This window comes from Delphinapterus leucas, chromosome 19 (assembly GCF_059928025.1).
Source record: "Delphinapterus leucas isolate spDelLeu-1000000601 "Yukka" chromosome 19, BTC_Dleu_Yukka2, whole genome shotgun sequence".
Lineage (NCBI taxonomy): Eukaryota > Metazoa > Chordata > Mammalia > Artiodactyla > Monodontidae > Delphinapterus > Delphinapterus leucas.
Genome location: NC_143147.1, coordinates 53,244,459 through 53,269,728, shown reverse-complemented (window position 1 = coordinate 53,269,728; position 25,270 = coordinate 53,244,459). Strand labels below are relative to the sequence as shown.

The following is a 25,270-nucleotide window of genomic DNA, read 5'->3' as shown; positions in this document are numbered from 1 at the left end:
AGGGCCAGGAATCCCCTCTCTACCCGACACCTACCCTCCACCCCAGGAGGTTTCCTGGGGTGGAGCCTGGCGAGACCTACAGCTCATAATGGTATTTTCTCACATACACACATCCTTCCCCTCATCTTCCGCTTCCTTCTGGCTGGCCTTTGACGAGAGATGAGAGAATAAAAATTAAAGTGGAGTGAGTGACATAGTAATGGTAGTACTGCACACGCGCGCGCGCACACGCGTTATATGTAATAGTGTATATTTGTTGAGCTGTTACCGTGTGCCAGGCACTGAGTTGAGTGTTTTATATAGATCATCTCACACCTCACAGTACGTGAAGTGAGGTGCGCACCCTGTGATCCCATATTGTAGGCACGCCCTGTGCCTTGACCCTCAGGCTGGGAGGGAGGGGTGAGGCTGCCAGTGAGAGGAGGTGAGCCGCCAGGCAGAAGGGGTCTGGGAAGGAGGAGGGGCCGGGAGGGTATCTGCAAAGTGCCTCTCCCCTAAGTGCCTCTCCCCTGTTCTTTCTCTCTCCTTTCTGCTCATCCAACCCCTTTGCCTTTACTTAAAAGGTGAGAATAGCCAAGAGTTCAGCCCCACCTTCTCAGAACGGATCTTCATCGCTGGCTCGAAACAGTACAGGTAAGGTCAGCTTGAGTGGGGTGGCAGGGAGCTGCCGCGGGGGCGTCCCCACCCCAGCTGCTTGCTCAGGCCGCTCGCAAGTGACCCCTGGCTCCTTCCTTCAGCACCTGTGGTTCGGCTCTTGGAACCCACCCAGGCTTCCTCACTGAGCTGCTCTTGCAGCTTTTCAAAAGCTTTTCCCAGTGTGGGGGTGGCTGCCTCTGGGTCACATCAGGGTCACATCAGCTTGACGTTTTATTTTTATTCTCCTCCTCGGAGTCCTTGCTGCTCCCTTTCGGTTCCCATCAGTAGGGAGGATGCTGGGAACAGGAGGCACTTTGCCGCTGGTGCGTGACCACGAGTGCAGGCCCAGAGAAGCCGCTCTAACTCGGGGAGAAACCTGCTGTGTCTTTCCTTCTGTGAGACACACCCAAGGAGGGATGAGGGCTTGGAAACAGGCAGGGACAGACTTGCAGCTCGGTGGCCCTGTAGAAAGGAGGCCAAGTGAGGCTCGGCCTGTTCCCAGACTCCCCAGCCCCAAAGAAGATTTTTGGCAGCTGGAGGTTGAACCTGGAAACAGTTCCTCCCCTACCACCAGGTGGACTTCTTTATCGTTGGAATTTGGGAACTGCTAGCGGGAAAGTGACCAACCTCAGCTGTCCCTGCTTTGGAGGCAACAGAAGCCAACTCAGAGCCGAGAATGCCTGCCATGAGCTGTGGCCCTCCGAGCCACATGCCCCGCTTCCGGGACCTCTCAAGGGCAAGCCCCCCTTGGAGAGCAGGGAGAGAACCATGTCTCCCCCTCCACCCGGAAGAGCGGTGTGCACCCTCACTTTAGTAACAACCACTGTTGATCGGAAGCTTGCCGTGGGGCCCGACACCGAGGCAGGCTTTTTAAATGAGCTATTTCATTTAAACCCCATCTTCGCCCTGCCCAGCAGGAAACGCCACCTCCATTTTATCAATGAGGAGCCTGAAGGTCTTTGGGGCTTAGGAACTTTCCCACGTTCACACAAGTCCTGACGAAGCTGGGATTTGACCTTGGGTCTGTATGACTCCAGCCGCAGCTACCTGAGCCGTTCTGTCTCCCTGCCCCCTCACACTCAGAATGCGTGTCTGTGTCCCCTTGCTGACAGCCAGTCCGAGAGTCTTGATCAAATCCCCAACAATGTGGCCCACTCGACCGAGGGCAAAATGGCCCGCGTGTGTTGGAAGGGGAAGCGTCGCAGCAAAGCCCGGAGGAAACGCAAGAAGAAGAGCTCCAAGTCCCTGGCTCAGGCAGGAGTGGCCCTGGCCAGACCCCTCCCCAGAACCCCTGAGCAGGAGAGCTGCACGGTCCCGGTGCAGGTGAGACCCGCCCCTACGCCCAGACCCCTGTGCCGGGCGCCCCCTGGGCTCATGGGCCTTCGGAACAGCACCTGTGCCTTGGCCCCAGCCCCATGTCCTAACAGCTGTGTTTCCCCCGCAGGAGGATGAGTCTCCGCTAGGCACCCCGTATGTTAGAAACACCCCCCAGTTCTCCAAGCCTCTGAAGGAGCCAGGCCTTGGCCATCTCTGGTTTAAGAGACTCGGGGAGGGCCTGCGGCCAGCACTGCCTCGACCGGAACTCCACAAACTGATCAGCCCCCTGCAGTGCCTAAACCACGTGTGGAAACTCCACCACCCCCAGGACGTAGGCCCCCTGCCCCAGCCCGCTCACCCCTTCCCCTACAGCAGACGGCCCCACCCCTTCCCGTTCCACCCTCTCCAGCCCTGGAAACCTCACCCCTTAGAGTCCTTCTTCCTAGGCAAACTGGCAAACTGTGTAGACAGCCAGCAGCCCCTGCCCGGCCCTCCCCTGGGCAGACTGGCCTGTGTAGACGGCCAGAAGCCCCTGCCTGGCCCACATGTGAAGCCCAGCTGCCCGTCTCATGGCTCGAGTGACAAGCTGTCCATGGAGGAGTACCTCGTGCACGCTCTGCAAGGCAGCGTGAGCTCCGGCCAGGCCCGCAGCCTGGCCAGCCTGGCCAAGACCTGGTTGGTGGGGGGCTCCAAGCCTCGGGAGCCCAGCCCTGAAACCGAGGACAGTGAGGGGGTCCTGCTTATTGAGGCGAGTAGTCCCCAAACACACGTACACCTACCACCGCCTCCACCTCCAGGGCCGTCCACCTTCACTACCCCCCTTCCCTTCCCCTTTTCCTCTAGTTCTCTTCCTGGGTCACTGTGTAATGTTATGTGATTTTCCCAAACTTAGATTTCTGGGTGTTATCCCGTCCATCTCTGACACACTGTCCCTTGTCCCCTGCCCCTCTTCACTGTCCTTCCCTTTCCTCTACCACTTAGCTCCTGAGGCACTTTTTCTCATGGTCAAGGCGGTTGACAATTCCGTTTCTGTCCCACAATCACAAGTCTGGGGAGGAGGTTTCTTCTTCTCAAGGGTCGGCTTGCCTCAGCCCGTGAAGCTCTCCCTTGCCTTCGCCTGACTCCTGCAACCCCCTCTCTGGGTCCGTCCCCACACCCCGACCCCGAGCCCTGCCTCAGACCTGCTGGTGTTCTTGGATGTGAGGGCTCAGCCCAGCAGCCTGGCAAGGGCCACCAGTTGGAGAGCCTTCCTCACTGTAACCCTTCGTCCCTCCACTGCCCTGGCCACTGAAACCGGCCTCTGTCTCCCGCCAACCCCAGAAACTCAAGCCGGTGGATTATGAGTACCGAGAGGACATCCACTGGGCCACGCGCCAGCCCTGCCTGGGCAGAGGCTCCTTCGGAGAGGTCCACAGGATGGAGGACAAGCAAACCGGCTTCCAGTGTGCCGTCAAAAAGGTATGCCGGGCTCCGGGGCTGAGGAGGGAAGGCGGACAGGGGGCCTGTCGCGTTCCCTCTGCTTCCTTTCAGGGTTAGCACAGGGAGGCCATGGGTCTGACTCGTTAACGGCGTCTGGCTATCCTGGCTGCCCTGGGTCAACTGGAGCTGGAAGGGGACAGTCCAGGTCACGTGTCCCCGCCTGGGTGCCACACTTGGTGCTCCTGTATGTGAGGGAGCATGAGAGTGTGCACGCAGCCTGGGCCACTCCTGATGCCAGGCCCCTAGAGCACATCAAAACCTGGAAGATGGTTGGATTGTCATGAAATTCATGTTGAGCTGAAACCCCTAAACTATATAGTGGACCAGAAGGTAATAGCAAGAGCGTAGCCTCCACCTAACAGGTGCTTCCCGACGGAGGCCGTGCACCTTGGGAGTCAGATCTGACTTGAGTTTGGGCTCTGCCTCCTGTCGGCTGGTGGTACTAGGTCCTGCGAGATGGACATGAGGAAACGAGGCTTAGCAAGAAGCCCCAGGCTTGTCTGACTGTAGAGTTTGGCTTTGAACCTCTCTTCGGGAAGGGACAGGGGAGGAAGACTCATGCTTCTAGGATTTTGATTAGAGGCGGAGGCCTGAATCACCTCTCCCACTCCCTCGTTTCACTGATGTTAGAACTGGAGACCAGAGAGGGTCTGCACCTTGCCCACAGCTGCACAGCTGGGCCTGGAACTGAGGCCTCCTTCTGTCAGATCACACTGCCCAGGCCTAGCAGTCCTTGAGGGTGTCAGTCGTGCTCTCCTTCAGATACCATTTCTCCTCCTCTCCTCTCACCTTGACTAGAAGCCACCTTGTCCTTGACCCCAACTCTGCCTGAGGGCTAGCACCAAGGACTTCCTAAGGTGGAAATCAGAAACATTTCCATGGGCCATTTCCTTGGCCCTTGGGCAGCGTGAAATAAGCTAATTCAAAGATGGACCTTGCTTTCAAATGGCTTTTGTCAAGGACACTCTGATCCCCAAAAGGAAAGGGACCAAGCAGCCAGCCCAGGCAGGTCCATCCCACTCAGGCCCCACGCAGAGTAGACACTGCTGCCGCCACTGTCTTGGGTGCCTGTGACTTTAAGGGGCGATGGTACAGATTGTGTTGTGAGTAAACCTGGCTTCCCTGGCTTGTGTGTGACCAGGTGTTAGAGTTCTAAAGTTTGGGCCTCGGGGTGATGGGATGAGAGAGGGGACTATCCGTAGGTATTACCCCAAGCTTCAGACCTACTGTGTCAAATAAGCCAGCTCCACCCCTGCCCACCCCCACCGGCCAAAACACGTGCTTAGTTCTTGCCAGCACGGGTCATCATCTTTCGCTGGGATGCCAAGGCCACGTGCCTGACCTCCTCAGCTGCAGTCCCCTCCCCAGGCCACCGGAGAAGGCTCAGCTGTTCCTCCTGAGAGGTGGGTGGGAGGAGGGCAAGAGAGTGTGAAGTGTCCTGGAGATGAGCGCCCATGCTGGGGAGCTTAGTCACCAGGCTCCTCAGCTGTTCCCCTGCTGAGTTTCTCAGAGTCCCAGGCAACAAGGTAAACAAGCCTAATATAGTAGAAGAGGACAGAGACTCCATTTCTCACCTCCCCAAGGCAGTCGGACAAGCTCCAAGCACAAGGCACGGACTTGCCAGCCCCAGAGCTGCTGCCCCAGCCCACCAGAGCCAGCCCTTCTCAGAACTCCGCCTCCCCCATCCAGGATCTTAGCGGGGCTGGCTTTTGGCAGCTCACACAGCTGCCTTTGGTCGGGCAGACCACCCCTCCTTTCTCTCCAGGGCAGCGGGGTAGGGGAGGCAGTAGTGTCCTTTAGCGATTTCAGCTGGAAGATCTCAGAAACAGTTCCCTGCTAGGGGGTAGGGGTGGAGGGTGGGGACCAAGGATCAGAGGTCAAGCCGCACAGGGGGTCAGAGCAAGTCTGCACACCCTCTGACGCTCCCTAGGGAGGATCCAGGATGTGGAGTATCATGTGGTGACATCAGCACCCCATTGGCCCTCCTTCTAGAACATTCATGGCCCCAGGTCAGATGTTGATTGGTCACAAGTCCAGGGCTTAATGTAGGGTTTGGGGGTGGGGGTGGGGTTAGGGTTTTGTTTGAGCTTACTTTTAATTTCAAATTAATTGAGGCTCATTGTAAAAGAATGATAACCAAAAAGCAAAAGTCCCTCTGTTGCCCAGTCCCCTTCTGAGGTAACCAGCCTTTGACATAAATCTTTTTTAGACTTGTTACGCATATATAAACATGTAGTTGTTTCTTTTATTGAAATGAGATTGCACTCATTTGTTGTTCTGTACCATGTTTTTTCATGTTATAGTGTATCATGGATAGATTTCCTTATTGTTACATATATATACATCTGTCCAGTGCTTTGTTGGTTTTTTTTTGTTTTTTTTTTTTGTGGTACGCGGGCCTCTCACCGTTGTGGCCTCTCCCGTTGCGGAGCACAGGCTCCGGATGTGCAGGCTCAGAGGCCATGGCTCACGGGCCCAGCTGCTTCGCAGCATGTGGGATCCTCCGGGACCGGGGCACGAACCCACGTCCCCTGCATCGGCAGGCAGACTCTCAACCACTGCACCACCAGGGAAGCCCTGTCCAGTGCTTTTTAACAGCCAGTGTGTAAGTTCTTAACCTAGTCAGTGGATGAAGTCATAAGATCCATGAATTCCTGGAACTTTATTCTAAAGTGTGTATGTGTGTGGCAAGTGTGGACACACACACATTTTTTATTTATTAGATTTTCAAAGGGGTCTGTGGCTCAAAGAGGGTTAAGAACTGTGCGTTTGAGAACATCTGGCTCGAGCATGGAGTTCTGGGAGCCTCCTTTTGCCTCTGCCCTGATCTGGGGTAGTGCGGCCTTGGCCAAGTCCAGCCAGCTGTTGTTACCAAGCACCTGTTCTGTGCCAGACGCTGTGCCAGGGAGACAGAGGTGTGGAATCCACACGCCTGACCTGAAGGAGCTCAGATTGTAATGGGGGGTGGACACTTACATGGTGTAAAGGTGGTAGAAGCAGCCATCAGCCGGGGACATGGTGAAGTCAGCCGGGACAAGTGTTGAGAAGGAAATCAGAACAAGGACCGAGGGGAGAATATCTCGATGGTGATGGTGAAATAAGGCGGAAAGCTATGTGCCCAATACTGTGTGAGTCACCTTCACATATTTATGTTCCTGGGACCTTTAAAAGAACTTATTAGAGTTGCCGTTACTCCCTTTTTTACCGATGAAATAAAATGGATACGAATACTAAAGAAAACAAGAGGGAAAGTTTCAAGAAGGAAAAAGCGATCTGCAGTGTAAAGCATGCAGGCAGTTAAGCAGAGGGAAGGGACTTGTGGATTTGGCAGTTAGGTGATTGCTGACCATGTTTCCACCTGGGTAGGCGCGTGCCTGAACGTAGGTAAAAACGTCCCAGATGTAAAAGCTAATATAGCTGGAAGGGCCTTCAGCGAGGTGGGGTAGCTGGGAGCTCTGGAGTCAGGCTTCCCGCACCAAAATCCCAGCTTTGCTACTTTATATCCAGTGACCTTGAGCAGATTACTGGTCCAGTCTTCAGCTCCGTTGTCTGTAAAATGAGATGACGTCACCTCCTGGGCTATCGTAAGGTGTAAACGACTAATGCGTATGAAGTGCTGAGCACAGCACCTGGCACGTGTTAAGTGGGCATTAAACATTAGTCCTCATTAATTAACACCCTCATCGGAGTCCAGCCCTCACCTGACAGATGCAGACACTGAAGTCCAGGGAGGAGAGGTGGCCGGACGGGCAGCTGGCCTGGACCAGGAGGCCGTCCCCTCTCCCTTGGGACCGCCCTTTCAGCCTGCTCTCCCTGGGGCTGGCCCAGACTTCTAACGCACCTTGTGTTTTGAAGTGTCCCTTCCAACCCCCTCTGATCTGGGTGGTTGGGCAGGGTTTTAATATTCCTGGGACACTCCAGAGGACTTAAGGATTTCTTCAGAGTTAAAGCCGAGGCTCCCAGACTTTCTTGGTTCACAACCCTTAATGTCTCAGTCATTTTTTCAAGGTGCTCCAGGCCAAAACAAGTACTGACCAGTTCCATTTATTAAATAATTGGGTCAAATAATAAGTCTTTATCCTAATAACCTAGTAGCCATTTGAATAACAACACACATAAACTGAGAGATAAATTTTGCTCTTAAACAAGCGTTATTTACTAATGGGATGCATGCCTTGTTGGGCAGGCACAACTTCTCCAACTCAGAAATCATTGGACACCGTCACTTTCATTTCCTGCTCCACATTATCCCCCTGAAGTACCTTTCTGTCACAACAACCTCCAAAAACCTAGCTTCATAAAGGTATATCATCAAAAGAATGCAGTTCGATCATTGAAACTGAACTGTCTCACGCTAGTAGTTTGTGTGGTGTCCCCAGATGCCAATCGTTGCTGTTTCCCTCAAATGCAAAATACCCTGTAGCCCCCTTCCAAGTTCTCTGCGGTGCCCCAGGGCGCTTCACCCCACAGTTTGGGAACAGTAGGGTTAAAGACGTTTGTTAATACAAGTCCGGTTGGCGAATTAGTTCCAACTCAGGTTCAGAGCTGGAAACACTGACAGGGAGTCAAAGTTCATGTGAGTTGATTAACCAAACCAGATATTCTGCAAGTAACCAGAAGAGGGACATTTTCCACTGATAGGCTAAAGTCCAAAAGCTGCACAAGTCCGCAGGTCTCGGAAGAAAACTGCCAGGCCCTGACTGACGGCTTCCAGGCTGGTTTTGTTACCACTCGTGCCCCCTGGTGGCGTTTCTCAGGGCTAACATGAGAACCAGCTGCAGCCGGAAAGGACAAGTCTCTGTTAGCAAGTGTAAGCATTTAGTAAGCTGCTCTTATTTGAGCTGGAGGGAGGAGGCGGGGAACTGGCATTTCCTGAGCACCCACTAGTTGCCAGGCCTGGTGCTGGTTATCACCCCTCCAGACCCCCACTCGACCCTGGAGCAGATGCCACTGTCCCCACCGTTCACATGTGGAGGCACATAGCTTGGGGGAAGTGATCTACCTTTGGAAATGGCCAAGCCAGGGTCTCAGCCCAGGATGTTTGTATCCAAGGCCTATTTCTTCCCTCCGTGTCATGCTGGTCCCTGCAGAAAGGAGTGGGTGGTCCCTGGCCTGCCAGTCCCCTGTAAGAGGGGCCTTGGCCAAACCCCTCCCCATAGGAGAATCCTCTCCTATGCCCAGATCCTGGGGAAACAGCTGCAAACAGAGTAAACAAGCACTGCCCCATCTACATGGACATTTTAGCCCTCAGGGGAAAAGGCAAATAATTGTGAGCAAATAATAAGTGCTCAGAAGGATGCTGAGGATCCAGGGGCACTGACAGAGGCAGAGTCTTGGCCACATCAACTCTGGCTACAGAAGCCCAGCATCTTAAGAGTAGAAGTGGATGTTGATACAGAAAATGTCCCATGACCTAGAAACTGTCCAGACATTTGGGCTGGGGAAAAGAAAGTTCTGTGTTTGGCAGATCTCTGAGGGTGGGCAGCATGCCAGGGGCCTGGATAAGGATTGTAGTTTTTGTGACTATATTTCCATAGGCATCAGCACTGAAGAACTTTAATCAAGTGCTAGGCATTGACCCCGACCCCCAGGGGGCACAGTTTAGTCTCTAAGGGTCCAGTAGGCCCACTAGGGCCCCTGCCTGGCCTCAGAATCGTCACCGGGAACATAAGCGGCCTCTGTGCAGGGAGCTTCAAGGGTCCTGACAGGATGCTAGGGAAACAGCCCTGGTCCATCACCCTGATTCACACCCACCTCTGGGCCCTTCCAGGTGCGAGTTGAAGTGTTTCGGGCTGAGGAATTGATGGCATGTGCGGGATTGACCTCACCCAGAATCGTCCCTTTGTATGGAGCTGTGAAGGAAGGTCCTTGGGTCAACATCTTCATGGAGCTTCTAGAAGGTAAGGAGCCAGCCGCCGCTCCTTCTCCCTCCACATTCAGAGCCAAGGGTTTCCCCGAGTCTTGCCCACGTTGACCCTCGTCCCCAGTCAATCCGGTTTTTTGTTTGTTTTGTTTTTGCGGTACGTGAGCCTCTCACTATTGTGGCCTCTCCCGTTGCGGAGCACAGGCTCCGGATGCGCAGGCTCAGTGGCCATGGCTCATGGGCCCAACCACACGCGGCATGTGGGATCCTCCCGGACATGCAGGGCACGAACCCGTGTCCCCTGCATTGGCAGGCGGACTCTCAACCACTGCGCCACCAGGGAAGCCCAGTCAATCCGTTTTTACTCTCTTGACCCTGTGACATGAGCAAGAAAGGCCTGCTTTCTACCACCTGCCCTTCGAAGGCACTTGCCCTTGGCTGGCTTGCAGGCCTGGAAAAGCCCCATGTAAAGACTGGCCATTGGTCTCCTAGGTGGCTCGCTGGGCCAGCTCATAAAGCAGAGGGGCTGCCTGCCGGAGGACCGGGCCCTTTATTACCTGGGCCAGGCTCTGGAAGGGCTGGAATACCTCCATACCCGAAGGATTCTACATGGAGATGTAAAAGGTAAGGCTCAGGGCGCCTGTGGCCCTGGTCCCCGTGGGGCTCCTTCCTCACCCCACCCTGCCTGGTTTCCTCCCAGGTCTTCTGGACCTGCTCCAGTAGGAAGGGGAAGTGTGTTCTCCCAGCCCTCAGCCTGGCACTGTAGTTTCCAGTGGGCGATGCCCACAGAGAACAGCAGATCAAGCTCCTACCGCACTGGTGACCACTGGGGGAGGGTGGGGACAGCAGAGCTGAGTGGCACTGTCCCCTCACCCTCAGAGATCCTGCCCGCTGCCTGCCTCCAGGCTGAACTGATTCCCTCCTCCCTCCCTCCATGACTAATGAACTAATCAGAAGCAGCAGCTGCCATGCAGGGTCGGCCAGAAAATCGCCTCCCGGAGGCGCAGACTGGGCCGGGGCCCTTGGTGACTCACCTGTTCCTCTTCTTCCCGGGGGCGGCCTGCCAGCCGACAATGTGCTCCTGTCCAGCGATGGGAGCCACGCAGCCCTCTGCGACTTTGGCCATGCTGTGTGCCTTCAACCCGATGGCCTGGGGAAGTCTTTGCTCACAGGTACGCCCCTCCCCGCCACCTCTCCCCACAATGATAATAGCCAGTAGCCTTTACTACGCATTAGCCATGTGCCTTCTGTTCTTTCCTTAATGGCAATCAGAGATGTGAGCACTTTAGGTCCACCAGGATGCTTCAGCCCCACCGCAGCCCTAGGTTATGAGGCTTTTGTTCTTAGGCTTAAATGCAATGGTGCACATCAGGTGCTTGTTTCTGCCGTTCCTGTTATACAGGGTGGGGAACAGAAAGGCTGGGTGCCTCGCCTGAGGTCCCCAGGTCTCCTACCTCAGAGCCCCCAGAGCTCCACCCCTCTCGTCCAGCCTTTCCTGGGGAGCTGTGCTCCCAGCCTGCGACCTCAGCCCTCCTGTGTCTCTGAGAGCACAGTTTCTGAAAGCAAAATGGGAAGGCTGACCAAGGGGCTGGGGCTCAGTAGCTGAAGAAATCCCTGTTTTTAACTTACGTTCTTCTGGTTATCAAAATAATCCATACCCACTGTAAAATATTTGGTGACTACAGTGTTAAGTGGTATGGAAGGGGAGGAAAAAAGAATTCTCACCATTCCTCTTGCCCAGAGAGATAATCATGAATATTTTAGATAATTCCCTCCAGGTCTTTTTTTTTTCCGTACATAGTTAAGGCCATTATAACACGATTTTGTGCCCTGCTTTCTTATTTATAGCATTAGCGTAAAATTATTTCATTTTGACCAAAGGAAAAACAGTCTTTTAGAAGTGATTCTTTGTTGTTAAAGGACTGTTGGTAATTCTGAAGATGTAAATTGCACATGGACACCTGCCCTCCACTTGGAAATAACTGTAGTGTTTTCTTCTTATTACAAAAATGTCTCTTCTAATATCTTTTGCAGAAAGTCAAGCTAAGCAAAACTACAAACCGCTGGAAAAAAATACTGTTCACATCTGGCATCAATCTTTCTAGTCTTTTATGCATATAAGTTTTCTTTTTCCTTTTTGTTTTTTTTTAACCTACATTTTAGGAACATCGTACCACTAATCAGTCTTCTACGACCGAATTTCCAGCGTCTAGGCCCCTCCCCCCTTTGGGGAAAGCACTTTAAGGGTTTGGTCCACAGGGCAGAGCCCGTGTTTTGGGTGATATATTCTTTGTCCTAGTCCCCAGGACAACCCCCGACTTGGCCCAGCCCCAGCAAGCTTGATTTGGAGGCTCTATCTCTATTTAAAGTACTCTGAGACAGTCAGGGTGTTTCAGGAATTGACTCGGGTGGTCATTGCCAAGGCTTCTGCCCGTCAGAGTTCACAGTTGCCTCTTCTGTCTCTCCTCACCTTCTCAGGGGACTACATCCCCGGTACAGAGACCCACATGGCGCCAGAGGTGGTGATGGGCAAGCCCTGTGACGCCAAGGCGGACGTCTGGAGCAGCTGCTGCATGATGCTGCACATGCTCAATGGCTGCCACCCTTGGACCCAGTACTTCCGAGGGCCGCTGTGCCTCAAGGTCCGTGACAGCGCCTGGGGCCGCCAGCAGGGCCACGGGGCCCGGGCTGCAGGCTTCATGTGGCCTCCCATTTGGGCCGCTCTTCAGTGGCAGATGGGAGCAAGCAGAGGCCTCATCATAAATGTGGGATCCTGACTAAAATACTTGGCTACTGGAATCTGAGGGTCCAAGGGCAGATCCTAGGTGAGGGGTCTTCTCGGGTCCATGGTTCAGGGCTCTCTTGCGTCCACACCCCGCGCCATCTCTGCCTGCCTCCTGACAGGCTGGGCCTGGGGGTCATGGGTGCCTGACCCCCTGGCTCTGTGCTGTCCTACCTTTTCTTGGAACAGTCCCAGCCCTCACTCTAGACCAGGCCACTCTGGTCCTTGTGACCGACCCCAGCACAGCAGGGCAGGGGAGAGTGGGGAGGAGCAAGAACAGAAAGCCGGGGGCCAGGAAGTGACGGGGAGGCAGGCCTCATATGTTGCCTTTTGACCCCCAGATTGCCAGCGAGCCTCCGCCTGTGAGGGAGATCCCGCCCTCCTGTGCCCCCCTCACAGCCCAGGCCATCCAGGAAGGGCTCAGGAAAGAGCCTGTCCACCGAGCGTCTGCAGCAGAGCTGGGGGGGAAGGTCAGCCTGGCGCTGCAGCATGGTAAGAGCCCCATGCTGGCTGCAGGGGGCGAGAGAGGCGGCGGGGTCGTGTAGTGGCCAAGAGCAAGGTACTCAGCCTCTCAGAGCCTTGGTTTCCCCGTCTAGAGCATGGGCATGACACCAGCCTCAGGCTTGTTAGGAAGACTGAGGTCACGTGAGTCCAAGTGCTTAGTACTGTGTCTTGTACTGTGCTTAGTACTGTGTCTTGATGCAGAGGCTGTGCTCAGAGATGGGGCAAGGGGTTACAACGTATAAAGGGAGGCTTGAACTCAGTATCAGAGAATGTAAAATAAAGCCAGGTATCACTTTCTAGCCATTTGTGTGGGGAAAATCAGGAAGTTGGTGTCACGCCAAGTGTTGGTGGGGATGAGGGACAGTGGCCTTTGCGCTCCACTGGAGAGCACCTGGCAGCACTCCGGCAGACGTCTGCAGACCCGGGACCCAGCACCCCACTCCAGGGCGCACCGCCAAAGAAACTCTGCCCAGATCCATAAGGGGACATGCCTGCGGATGCACGCTGCAGTGTCGTTTGTGGGAGGGGAGTCGGGTGTCCCTCCCTGGGAGCTTGGAGAGGCCAAAGGTGGGGGTGGGGGGTGGAGGATGCTCCACGCAGCGCTCACAGCAATTAAAGCAACTCTGCTCACGGGGCAACCTGGCTGGATCTTCAAGCCGCAGTGCTGGCTGCAAAGAGGACCAACAGAGCAAGGCCTAGAACACAGTGCCTTTTCTGGAAATTAAAAATTGATAAATAGGGCTTCCCTGGTGGCGCAGTGGTTAAGAATCTGCCTGCCAATGCGGGGGACGTGGGTTTGAGCCCTGGTCCGGGAAGATCCCACATGCCGCGGAGCATCTAAGCCCGTGCGCCACAACTACTGAGCCCGCATGCCACAACTACTGAGGCTGCGCTCTAGAGCCTGCGAGCCACAACGGCTGAGCCCGCGTGCCACACCTACTGAAGCCCACGCGCCTAGAGCCCGTGCTCCACAACAAGAGAAGCCACCGCAATGAGAAGCCCGCACACCGCAACGGAGCGTAGCCCCCGCTCGCCACAACTAGAGAAAAGGCCCACGCGCAGCAACAAAGACCCAATGCAGCCAAAAATAAAATAAATGTATTTAAAAAATTGATAAATAAAAATAACACATGCTTTGCAAGAATTTGATCAAACCGAAAATGACATGTTGAACATAAGAGAACATCAGCCGGGGGCGGGGTAGGGGGTGGCAAGGGAGAGACAGTGGTTATGGGAACGAAAGGGAATAAAACAGAAGAGAGACCTTGCAGAGCCCCCCTGACGCCAAACCTAGATGGTAGTTGTAATGGCCCCAGGGCTGAATTGCCCCCCCACTCCAGAGGAATGGTGTCTTCAGGAAGCACTGACTATCGGGAGGGGAGGGGTAAGAGAGACGGAGGGTCAGCGAGGCCCATTCGCCTGGGAACTGTGAGTTGGCATTACCCCAGAGCTATTTTTAAATCTTCTCTTTACTATTAATATTAACAAAGTCCTTCTCTGGAGCCAATTCTGTAATTTTTAAATTTGCAGTTGTTACCTAGGAGGAAAATGGAATAAAAGAAATACTGTCCTAGTCCCATCATCAGGGCCATCTTATGGAAGAGGCCTCCTCTGGAGACCACACACTGCCCTCCGAAGTCATGTCCTGGCCGGGCGAAAGGCCACCCTCACTGCCCGCTTCTGGCCCTCTTCTGCTCAGGAAAGGCCACCTGGCCTGGCCCATTTCCACCTCACCACGTGTCCTCTCTGTTTTGTAGTGGGAGGTCTGAGGAGCCCTTGGAGGGGAGAGTACAAAGAACCAAGACATCCGCCGCCACTCCAAGCCCACCCACCGCCAAGCCAAGGGCACCCTCACCAGACCCTACGTGCCCCACCAGTGGAGCTGTCGCCAGGGGAGCTCTCACCAGAGGACCCGGGGCCCCAGCCAGCTGAGGACGCAGCAGGCGGGGCCCCTAAGCTCCAGCCTCCTCCACCCCCAGAGCCCCCAGAGCAGAACAAGTCTCCCAGCCTGCACTGGGGCAAAGAAGAGTCCGGGACGTGGGAACCACTGGCTCTGTCCTCCCTGGATCCGGCCCCAGCCAAGAACTCCAGCTCACCAGAGCGGAAGGCAACCTTCCCTGAGCAAGAGCTGCAACAGCTGGAAATAGGTACGGGCAGCCACGGCAGCCAGGTCCCTGAGCACAGGCCTGGGCCCTGCACCAAGGCCTGGGCTTCGTCCTCTTCCCAGGGTCAGCAGTCTGTGCAGAAGAATGCCGACGGCACAGCCGGACCCTCCCAGTCTTTCACAAAGTCTTCTGCCTTTCTCTGCAGAATTATTTCTGAACAGCCTGTCGCAGCCATTTTCTTTGGAGGAACAGGAGCAAATCCTGTCATGCCTCAGCGTCGACAGCCTCTCCCTGTCAGATGACAGTGAGAAGGTGAGTCGGCCGAGGGCCAGGAGCCAGGGCACAGGGCAGGTGGCTCTGTGTCCGGCCAGTGAAGGGGCCGTGCGCAAGTAGTGGGTAAAGGGCAGGTGACAGGGGTGCCCGTTCCTTCTGAGAGGGGTCCTCACTGGGGCAGGGGTCCTGGTTTCTCAGAATGAGACGGTCCATCTCCAACACACCCGAGAATTAGGGACTGGTTTGGCTACTAGGATAGTGAGGGGAAAGGCTTGGCTTTGGTCCCCATAGAATTACTGTTCACCCTCCTCCAGCCCAAGGACCCCTCAGGAGCTCAGCCCTGTGCTGAGCCCCAATGCTCAGGAGAGCCACGCTCCAGCCTAGGACATGGGCACTTCCTTGCCAAATCAGACCAAGGCCAGAGATGGTTCCCTGAGCCCGGGGGCCTGAGTCTGTGCCCACTTCTGTTTCAGAACCCGTCCAAGGCCTCTCAGAGCTCGCGGGACACCCTGAGTTCCGGCGTGCACTCGTGGGGCAGCCAGGCGGAGGCCCGCAGCTCCAGCTGGAACATGATGCTGGCCCGGGGGCGGCCCACCGACACGCCGAGCTATTTCAACGGTACAGTCCCCTGATCCGCCTGGGACTGGGGAGTCTGAGAGTGGGGCACAGTGGGGAAGGGAGAGGAAGGCACCTGGCACCCAGAATTTGAGGTACCTGGCCATTAAGTTGGTTTAGAGTAAAGGCCCTGATCATCCAGAGCCTTTCCTCATGGGGCAGTCAAGGACCATTGCCCCTTGTGAGCAGTTGATAGAGTCCCAGAAGGCCTCTAGCTTGGGGCAGAGAGCAGTCTTTCCTGGCCTGGAGTCCAAAAGCTGAGCAATTAATGTCTTCTAAAGGGAAAAGGAAGAACGGGACCCCGTGAGCGTTTTAATCAAGAAGTCAGCAATAGGGGCTTCCCTCGTGGTACAGTAGTTAAGAATCCGCCTGCCAGTGCAGGGGACACGGGTTTGAGCCCTGGTCCGGGAAGATCCCACATGCCGTGGAACAACAAAGCCCGTGTGCCACAACTACTGAGCCTGAGCTCTAGAGCCCACAAGCCACGGCTACTGAAGCCCATGCACCTAGAGCCCGTGCTCCACAACAAGAGAAGCCACCACAATGAGAAGCCCACGCACTGCAACGAAGAGTAGCCGCTGCTCTCCGCAACTAGAGAAAGCCCGTGCACAGCTACAAAGACCCAACGCAGCCAAAAATAAATAAATATTAAAAAAAAAAAAACTCAGTAGTAGGTTTGCTGAGATCCTCCTCTGACATTTGAAGTCAGAAGATGAGAAGGACAACATATGTAGAACTCTGTTTTCAAGCGTGGTTGCAGAGGTCATGTTGTGATTTTGATGGAATGAGGGTTTCATCAGCTTACGGTTCCCTGGGGACAGTGAGACTCATGGCATCAAGCCCCCATGCCTGGCCACAGGCCGCTCCACCTCAGGGACTTAAAATCTAAGTTGCCCACAATCTAATTTAAGAATCTTTGTTTCCAGTTCCTTTCTGCTTTGTAAGTTGAAATACTACTTCCCCACAGCAGCCAACCCTAGATGTTTGCACTGTGCAGGCCAAATTCCTGGTGTTGACAGGAAATGGCCAGTAAGAGCTAGCAGGGGTGTATAACATTACAGCCACTCCATCCTCCATGTCATCTCTGCAGCTTCCCCACAGCCACCCTGCTTCCCCCTACACAGGGCGCCTTAGGGAGCTAGCAGCCACTCCCCTGACGGTCACCTTACCTGCCTTCTAGGTGTGAAAGTCCAAATACAGTCTCTCAATGGCGAACACCTGCACATCCGGGAATTCCAGCGGGTCAAGGTGGGAGACATCGCAACCGGCATCAGCAGCCAGGTAAGGGGGCAGGTACACGCTTAGGGGCAGAGCCCCAGAACCCAGTGCACCTAGCCCAGTCCTCCAGGAAGGAGGCTTTTGAATAAGTAGAAATGGCACCAGAGGAAATAGCTGGCCCCAGATGCCCCCTGGGGTCCCAGGGCAAGACTGGCCGTGGTGATTGAAGGGTCCTCAGGACCCACACTTGGGCCAGGAGAGATTCTGCAAGTGTTCCAGAAGGAAAGGCAGGTGATACCTCAGGGCTGCCTACTCAGCTGGAGGGAGGTGTTTGCCAGCACGGCAGGAGACCGTCAGCACCGCACTTCTAGGAACCTTCAGTGCCCCTTGCCACTCTCAGGCCCATTCGTTTGCTCTGCCCCCAGATCCCAGCCTCAGCCTTCAGCTTGGTGACCAAGGACGGGCAGCCCGTGCGCTACGACATGGAGGTGCCAGACTCGGGCATCGACCTGCAGTGCACCCTGGCCCCTGATGGCAGCTTCGCCTGGAGCTGGAGGGTCAAGCATGGCCAGCTGGAGAACAGGCCCTAACCAGCCTTCCACCACTGGCTCCACTTGGCCAGAAGCGACCTTCCTTCTCGGTGCTCAGCGCTGCCCCTGAGACACAGGCTCAGCCTGCCTGCTCCCAGGGGTCTGCCAGCTTGTGGCTCAGCGGTGGGACCAGGGGCTGGCAGCAGTAAGGTGGGGCTAGCAGAACACCTCCCAGGATCTCCCACCTGTGTCCTTCCTGAGCCCACATGAGGAGGAGGAGGAGGAAGACAGGAGGCCTCTTCCCATGGGGAACAAAGAGGGTCTTCTCTGCCTTGGTCCTGACAAGCTGGCCTGACCTATTAGGATCAGTGACCACTTGCTGGCAGTCAGGGGAGAGTGGCTTCCGGCCCAGGTCCCAGAGAGGTGGGCGAGCCCCTCCCTCGGGTTCCAGGCAGGTATGAGCATCTAATGACCTACCCCCAGGCCCAGTACAGGACTGGGGCAGCAGGTGTGCCTACCCTTGGGTTAATGGAGGGGGCCCTCTGACGCCCTTGGCCGGCCTTGCCTGGCCATCAGCCCCCCTTCTATCTCTAGGTGTTTTTCAGACCAGGTCAGGGAGGGAGGAATGCCTGACACTGGGGGTCTCCCTGGGAGAAAACACCACACTTCTCAGGGAGCCGCAACCCAGGCCCTGAGCTGAGCTCAGCTTCAGCCAAGGACCAGAGAAGGCGTTCAAGTGACATGGTTCTCAGTCCCTAAGCACATGCCCCTTTGCTGCTGGCCACGAGTCTTCCCCAGAGCAACAGGCCCCGAGCCCCAGCCGCAGGCCCAGCACCGCCCCTGCCCAGCTGGCACTCAGCTCCCTCATCTGTAGTAGTGAAGGGTGACATGAGACCTACCTGACGGGAACCATCTGAGGACAGAGCACAATAGACTCGAGAGAAGGCAGCAGACGCAGGTGCTACTGTTACCCAGGCCACAGCTCTCAACAGCCTCACATGAGCTTCCCGAGACACTCACTGGTCCTGCTGCCCCTGGTCTCGGGGGCACTGCCAGCTGCACTTTGCACTCTGATGACCTCAAGCACTTTCATGGCTGCCCTCCAGGAGGGCAGGCCAGCGGTTCTGCATGAGCACAAGCAGGCCAGGAGATGGGGTGAAGGGACTCAGCTCTTGACCCTTCTCCATGCGTGTGACCCCTCAAACCTCCTTCAGGTTTCTTTAAGGTGAGCACCCCCTACCATCACCCCAACCCAGCCTCTTCTTTCCGGGGGAGCTGATTAGCACTCATGTAGCATTAATCAACTGTGAATTGTTGTGGGGTGAGGGGATGTCCCCTGAGATTCCATCTGGGGAGAAGCTCATCCCCACGTTTTGCCAAGGTGGCCTCTGCCCAGCTCTCCACATTGAGCCATGCTGCTCCCCAGGGAGAGACCCCCGGCCCCCCCGTGCATGAAGAACTGCAGCCTTGGTCCTGCAGAGTTGAGACGGTAGAGAACTCCTCGTGGGCAATAAAGTTTGAGGTAATAAGTGTGTTTGGGCCACGGTTGTCTCCACTCGCGCCTGCCTGTGTGCTGAACCTCACATCCTGACAGCAGCCTCCTTGTGCCTTTTTGGTGGGACTTTGTCAAGTCTTGCCCCATAGGCAAGGATTGTTCTCAGCCCTTGAATGGGGCTGCTTTTCCCACCACTCCTCCCAGTTGGTGCTTCCAGTTCCGCCTCTGAGCTATCCATTCAGACCAGTTAGGCAAGATCCCCCACCCGGTGACAGCAGGGAAGTCCCTGGCAGAACACTGCCAGGCTGAGGGGAGGAGGAGGAGGATGTCGAGCCTGGGCACTGACCCAGCAGGGGTAGGTGGGGGCAGACCACATGCCCAGAACAAAGACATCCCCCCGCACCTCCCCACCACTCCTCTGTCCCTGAGGCCTGGCTTCCTGGGAACTGAACTGGGAGTGAGCCTGCACTCCCAGCCCTTCCAGCCACCCAAGTGTCTGCAGGTGATCAGAGATGACTTTCCCAAAGTCGGTTCCCTGGTGGTGGGGGAGGGCCTGTCTGAGGATGGATGCCACCAGCACACAGGGTGCCTTATCTAATCTGGCTCTGCACCCCAAAGCTGTGTCCCAGTGTGTGTGCACTGGACACACGTGCACAACTTGGGGTAAAGTTGACAGGTTCAGCAGGCTCTTGGAGGGTCCTGGGCGCACAGAAGGGGCAGCGGCCTTGTGCCAGTGTGCCCAGGGCAGGTGCAAAGTTCAGCCTAGCAGACCCCAGGCTTACAGGTCGCCGCCCTCCACCAATCTGGGCCTGCTGCAGAGAGCAGGGCCGCCCCATGTCTCCAGGAGAGGGGCATCCGGCTGGCTGCGGGGCGAGGTGGGGCAGCCCACTCCGGAAGATGCCCCCCCAACCGCCAAGCCCACCCACTCGCCGGGATCGTGAGCGCTGTTCCCTGCCCGCAGGGGTCGCGGCAGGGATGTCACAGAGGCGGCGACATCACAGACGCCGGCGCCCCCGGCATCTCCACCGCCCTCCACAGCCCGCCACCAAAGAGCGCACTGGAGGCGGAGGGGTTAGCAGCCACCAGCCCGCTCCCCGCCTCCCAGACAGAGCCTCGGTCAGCATGGGGGTGACAGGTGGGAGCGGGCGGGCGCGCGGCGAGGCGGGGCCGGGCGCGGAGGGACGGCCGGGGCGGGGCCGGGCGGGAAAAGTTAAAGTGAGGGGCGGGGCTCCGGGGGCGGGGATTGGCCGGGGGCCCTGCCTGGCGCCTGAAAGGAAGGTCGACCCCAGCCAAAACCCTCGCGATCCCAGCGAGGATGAGGGGCGGTGCTACCCTGACCACCACACCCACCCAGCGTTGGCCCTGCGCGGTGCACAAGCGTGTGTGTACACACGTGCACACCGAGGGGTGGAGGCTGCAGACCCGGCGGGTTCTTGGAGGGCTTCAGGGTACCCAGAAAGAGCAGTGGCCCTGTGCCCAGAAATGACACATGAATTATCCCAAACTGCCGAGAACCACCCCCAAATCAAATCAAGTTGTTCCTGGTTGATGCTTGGAGCTTGTGCAAGGAAAAGCAATCTGCTTCAACAGATGTTTACTGAGCGCATCCGTTGTGCTTTGCACTCTTCTCCGTACCAACAAGCAAAGATGTTTGCCCCTCAGGGCCCTGGATCTCCCAGGTTTCTAATAATGGGGGCTCAGATCCCCCCCTCCCCCGAAATGGAGGCTTTCTTCTCAAGACCTTCTCTCCCAGGAGGACATAGGCCAGCCTTCAAAACGTGCCAAGAACCAACTACCAGAGAGCAGCTTCCCGCCCCCGCCCCCCCCCCCCGCCGTCCCAAATGCCTAAGGCAAACAAATTGATGCAAACAACTTAAATCACTCCTGCAACATTTACTGCAACCCCTTCAGGACTTACTCTTTTTTTCTTTTCTTTTCTTTTTTTTTTAAATCTCAGCAGAGAACAGTATTTTATTTTATAAATTTATTTATAAATCTACTTATAAATTTATTTATTTATTTATGGCTACTTTGGATCTTCATTGCTGTGCGCGGGCTTTCAGCGAGCAGGAGCTACTCTTCGTTGGGGCGCGCGGGCTTCTCATTGCGGTGGCTTCTCTTTGTTGTGGAGCACGGGTTCTAGATGCGTGGGCTTCAGTAGTTGTGACACGCGAGCTCAGTAGTTGTGGCTCACGGTCTCAGTTGCTCCGCGGCATGTGGGATCTTCCCAGACCAGGGCTCAAACCCGTGTCCCCTGCACTGGCAGGCAGATTCTTAACCACTGCACCACCAGGGAAGTCCTATTTTAGTTTTTAATTGTATAGTTGATTTACAATGTCATATTAGTTTCAGGTGTACAGCACAGTAATTGTTATCTATATTTTTTTTTCAGGTCCTTTTCCCTTATAGGCTATTACAAAATGTTGAGTATACTTCCCTGTGCTATACAGTGAGTCCTTGTTGGTTATCTATTTTAATATATAGTAGTGTGTATATGTTATCCCTACCCCCCCGCCCCTGCTTTCCGTTTGGTAACCATAAGTTTGTTTTCCGTGCCTGTGAGTCTCTTTCTAGTTTGTAAATAAGTTTGTTTGTATCTTTTTTTTTAGATTCTACATGTAAGCGATATCATATGATATTTGTCTTTCTTTGTCTCTGTTACTTCACTTAGTATGGTAATCTCTAGGTCCATCCATGTTGCTGCAAGTGGCATTATTTCAGCATTTTTAATGGCTGAGTAATATTCCATTGTGTATATATATATATATATATATATATATATATATATATATATATATACCACATCTTCTTTATCCATTCATCTGTCCATGGATATTTAGGTTGCTTCCATGCGTTGGCTATTGTAAATAGTGCTGCAGTGAACATTGGGGTGCATGTATCTTTTTGAATTAGAGTTTTCTCCAGATATATGCCCAGGAGTGGGATTGCAGGATCATATCATAACTCTATTTTTAGTTTTTTAAGGGACCTCCATACTGTTCTCCTTAGTGAGAACATTCCCACCAACAGTATAGGAGGGTTTCTTTTTCTCCACACCCTCTCTAGCATTTATTATTTGTAAGGGCTTAGCATTGTGCTAGGCCCTGAGTCTGATGAGTTAACTAAAAATTAAAAGGTAGGTTGGATAGCTAGGATTATCACTGAGATGACAACAATGGAGATTTGGGCTGTCAGGCATGAGTAGGATTTTGTCAGGAGAGAGACTTTCTGAGTATCAGAAATAGCCTGTGCAAAGGCACTGGGGCACAAAAGACCCTGCCATGCTCCAGGGTGTCTTGGGCTTGGGGCAAGGCAAGGAACTGGATACCAGGAGATGAAAAAAGAAGGCAGAGGTCAGACCATGCAGGATCTTTGAGGCCACCCTAGAGTCTAGACGTGAGCAGAGGCAGGGGTGATGCAGCAGGCTCACTCTGCAGTCATTGAGATGCCCAGTGGGGATGGGGGTGGGGGGACATGGTTCAGTGGTCCATCTAGAGGCCTAAAGAAATTTCAGACAGCACAATGGTTAGCACCACAGAGTTTGGAACCAGTCCGACTTGTGTTCAGGTCATGGTACTGCTCTTAAGAGCTGTGTGACTTGTGCAAGCTTCCTCATCTGTAAGAGGAGAGTCGCGGCCACCTGTGCATACAGTGGCTCTGAGGATCGAATGTGTGCAAAGCACTCAGAATTGAGTTTTGAGGGGTAGTGAGTCCTGGGTTTGTGTTGACTTTGGTGTCAGAAGAGAAGGTCAGCAACAGCAGTGGTGGGAAGGCCAGAAGCTGGGGAAGTGAGACGGTCACAGATGATCCAGGTTTCTAATTGGGGTGATAGGATGAAGGATGAATCAGGCAGAGAAGGTTATCGAGAGATGAGAGATTGGAAAGGAAGACAGGTCAGACATGCAGAATTGTGTTGGCCAGGCTAGAGTCTGGACACCAGGGTGTGAAGTTGAGGTCAGAAATGGGGGATAAACCGCAGGGTTTGGCAGGGTGAGAGGGATAAGGAAACCATATTTTTGCACAGACTTTTGCTAAGCATCCACGTTATATCTGACTCTCTGTGTAGAGGATCAGAGATTCAAAGTGAGAAGCCCACGCACCCGACCCACCTCTAACTGAGGGTCAGAAAGAAGCTGTGTGCTTAGATAGAAGTCCGCAGGGGTGGGGTGGGGTGGGGGCAACTGGACGAGGAGTCCCTAGCTCAGCACCTCGAGGTAGAATCTGGAAGGTTTTCAGGAAGAGGCGAATCCTGAGCAACGTCACAATAGGAAACGGGAATTCCAGGCTTTGACAAGGAATCCGTAGTGTTTTGGACAAGGTGAAGTTGAGGCCCCCTGAAGGAGAAATCTGTAATCAGTGATTGCAGTTTGAGTCTAGAACTCAGGAGAAGTGAGAGTAAGAAATAGAGATTGGAGGGTCTCCTGCAGTCACAGCCACAGGCTTGAAAGCTCCAAGGGGGCAGAGACTGTGTATGTTCATCACTATCTCCTCCGCCCCTAGCACAGTGCCTGGCCAGTACCTGGGGCTCAACATTTTCTTTTAACTTTATCATAGAAATATATGCATGTGGTTAAATAGTACTGAAGAGGTTATTCAGTGATGAGAAACAAGAATCCCCTATACCACACACCCCCAGCCTCACTCCTCAGAGCAACCACTCTTGTTTCATGTGAACAGTTTTCTGCCTAGTTACCTTCTTATCTCTACAAGCTCACAGGCTTTTTCTTGGTTTATCAGCTCTAGACATTACCACTTTCTTGCTCTAATGGCACCACCCTCCCCCATCCTCCCAACTTCAATTGTTTTTAGATATGCTGATAGCTTTTGTAAATTTAATATACTTATATCTTTATTTTTTCATCAACTTTAGAGAATATCTTTTGACAACACACATAGTAAGATGAAGTTTGTAGTGACCCTACCTTTCCCTTCAGCTTTCCTCCCTGCCTTACACCTCCCAAAGCCTCTAACCTGTATTTCTGTTTTTTTAATATCAAGGTTGGTAACATTCATATTGTCCCATAACAATAATTTTGTTTTCCAAATTTTGTTTATATATTGATTCTAAAAGTTGAAAGTTAATAAACAGGATTTACCTTATTGTGACTACATAACAACTGTTCACTGCAGGGCCAGAAAAGGTACCACAACTACCTTTTCTTTCTCATACAGCTTTTTGTTTTTCCTGGAGTTTTTAGTGGCCTTTTCCTTGTACTCTTTGCTTTTATTATAGTCTTTGTTTTCTTCAACCTCTACATCTAGCCAACTACCTTGTCAGGTCTTCTTTATTTCAGAGACCTACTGCCCAGGATCCTCTATTCTCCTGCACAAATGTGTACTGGTTGTAGGCCTCTATACAGTTAACATCTGGGACTTAGCTTCTTTCTGGGGGTGGACACATTATTTCATTCCTGACTATCTTGTTTTACACCTTTATTTTGCTTTAGCACATCCTCAAATAACTTCCCCCCCGCAAAAAAAAGAGGAGGTAAATTTTCTGAGTTTTCCATGGCTAAATTGATAGTTGGGCTGGATATAGAATTCTAGGTTAAAAACCATTTTCCTCAGAAATTTTAAAGACAAGCTTTGTTGCTAACTCTGCTGCCAGTATGATTCTCCTCCCCTTGTAGGTGACTTGTTTTTCCACTTAGAAACATTTAGGAATCCTTTGTTCTTGGTGCAATGAACTTTTATAACAAAGATCTTTTGACATCTGTAGTGCTGGGCATTCAGTAAACACTTTTAAGCCAATGACATCCTTCAGCTCAGGGAAATATTGATTTCTCTTTCTTCTCCATGTTCTCCATTCTTTCTGAATCCCCTTTCTATAACCCAGAATTAGATTTCCTTTTAACTTTATTTTATTTATTTATTTTTGGCTGCATTGGGTCTTCATTGCTGCACGTGGGCTTTCTCTAGGTGCGATGAGTGGGGGGCTGCTCTTCATTGCGGTGTGCGGGCTTCTCATTGCAGCGGCTTCTGTTGTTGTGGAGCACAGGCTCTAGGTACGTGGGCTTCAGTAGTTGTGGTTCGCAGGCTCTAGAGTGCAGGCTCAGTAGTTGTGGCGCACGGGCTTAGTTGCTCTGCAGCATATGGGATCTTCCCAGACCAGGGCTCAAGCCCATGTCCCCTGCATTGGCAGGCAGATTCCTAACCACTGCGCCACCAGGGAAGCCCTAGATTTCCTTTTGATCCTTTTCTCTCACATTGTCTTGATATTTTGGTTCTACTTTCTAGGAATATTCTCTGTATTTTATTTTCCAATTCTGTTTGCCAAAAAGCTCTTTCTTTTCTTAATTCTTTTTAAATAGTATCCTGTTCTTGTTTTCTGGATGCAATATATATTGTTGAATATCTTCATTTCTGAATCTCTGAAGATGATCAGAATTTTTAAGTTTCCTTCAGTTTCTCAAATTACCTCTCGTACTCTGGAGTGCTTTTTTCTCTTGGTCT

General features: G+C 53.6%; 1 protein-coding gene across 4 annotated transcripts in view; it reads left to right on the top strand.

Moving 5' to 3' along the window:
• MAP3K14 (mitogen-activated protein kinase kinase kinase 14) overlaps positions 1–18,856 on the top strand; it is a 43,129-nt gene extending 24,273 nt beyond the window's left edge. For 2 of the 4 annotated variants that reach the window (XM_022565082.3, XM_022565083.3), the window contains 14 exons: positions 564–633; positions 1,749–1,959; positions 2,081–2,701; positions 3,274–3,411; positions 9,203–9,332; positions 9,788–9,919; positions 10,363–10,467; positions 11,774–11,937; positions 12,419–12,569; positions 14,339–14,728; positions 14,892–14,998; positions 15,433–15,577; positions 16,755–16,855; positions 17,218–18,856. In XM_022565082.3, coding sequence (XP_022420790.1) covers positions 564–633; positions 1,749–1,959; positions 2,081–2,701; positions 3,274–3,411; positions 9,203–9,332; positions 9,788–9,919; positions 10,363–10,467; positions 11,774–11,937; positions 12,419–12,569; positions 14,339–14,728; positions 14,892–14,998; positions 15,433–15,577; positions 16,755–16,855; positions 17,218–17,382 — 2,630 coding nt within the window. In that variant the 3' untranslated portion in view covers positions 17,383–18,856. Of the gene's footprint in view, positions 1–557; positions 634–1,719; positions 1,960–2,080; positions 2,702–3,273; positions 3,412–9,202; positions 9,333–9,787; positions 9,920–10,362; positions 10,468–11,773; positions 11,938–12,418; positions 12,570–14,338; positions 14,729–14,891; positions 14,999–15,432; positions 15,578–16,754; positions 16,856–17,217 lie in introns of those variants that run through there. The other 2 variants (XM_022565084.3, XM_089901335.1) reach the window with 2 other exon arrangements.
• Positions 18,857–25,270: the final 6,414 nt, after the last annotated feature.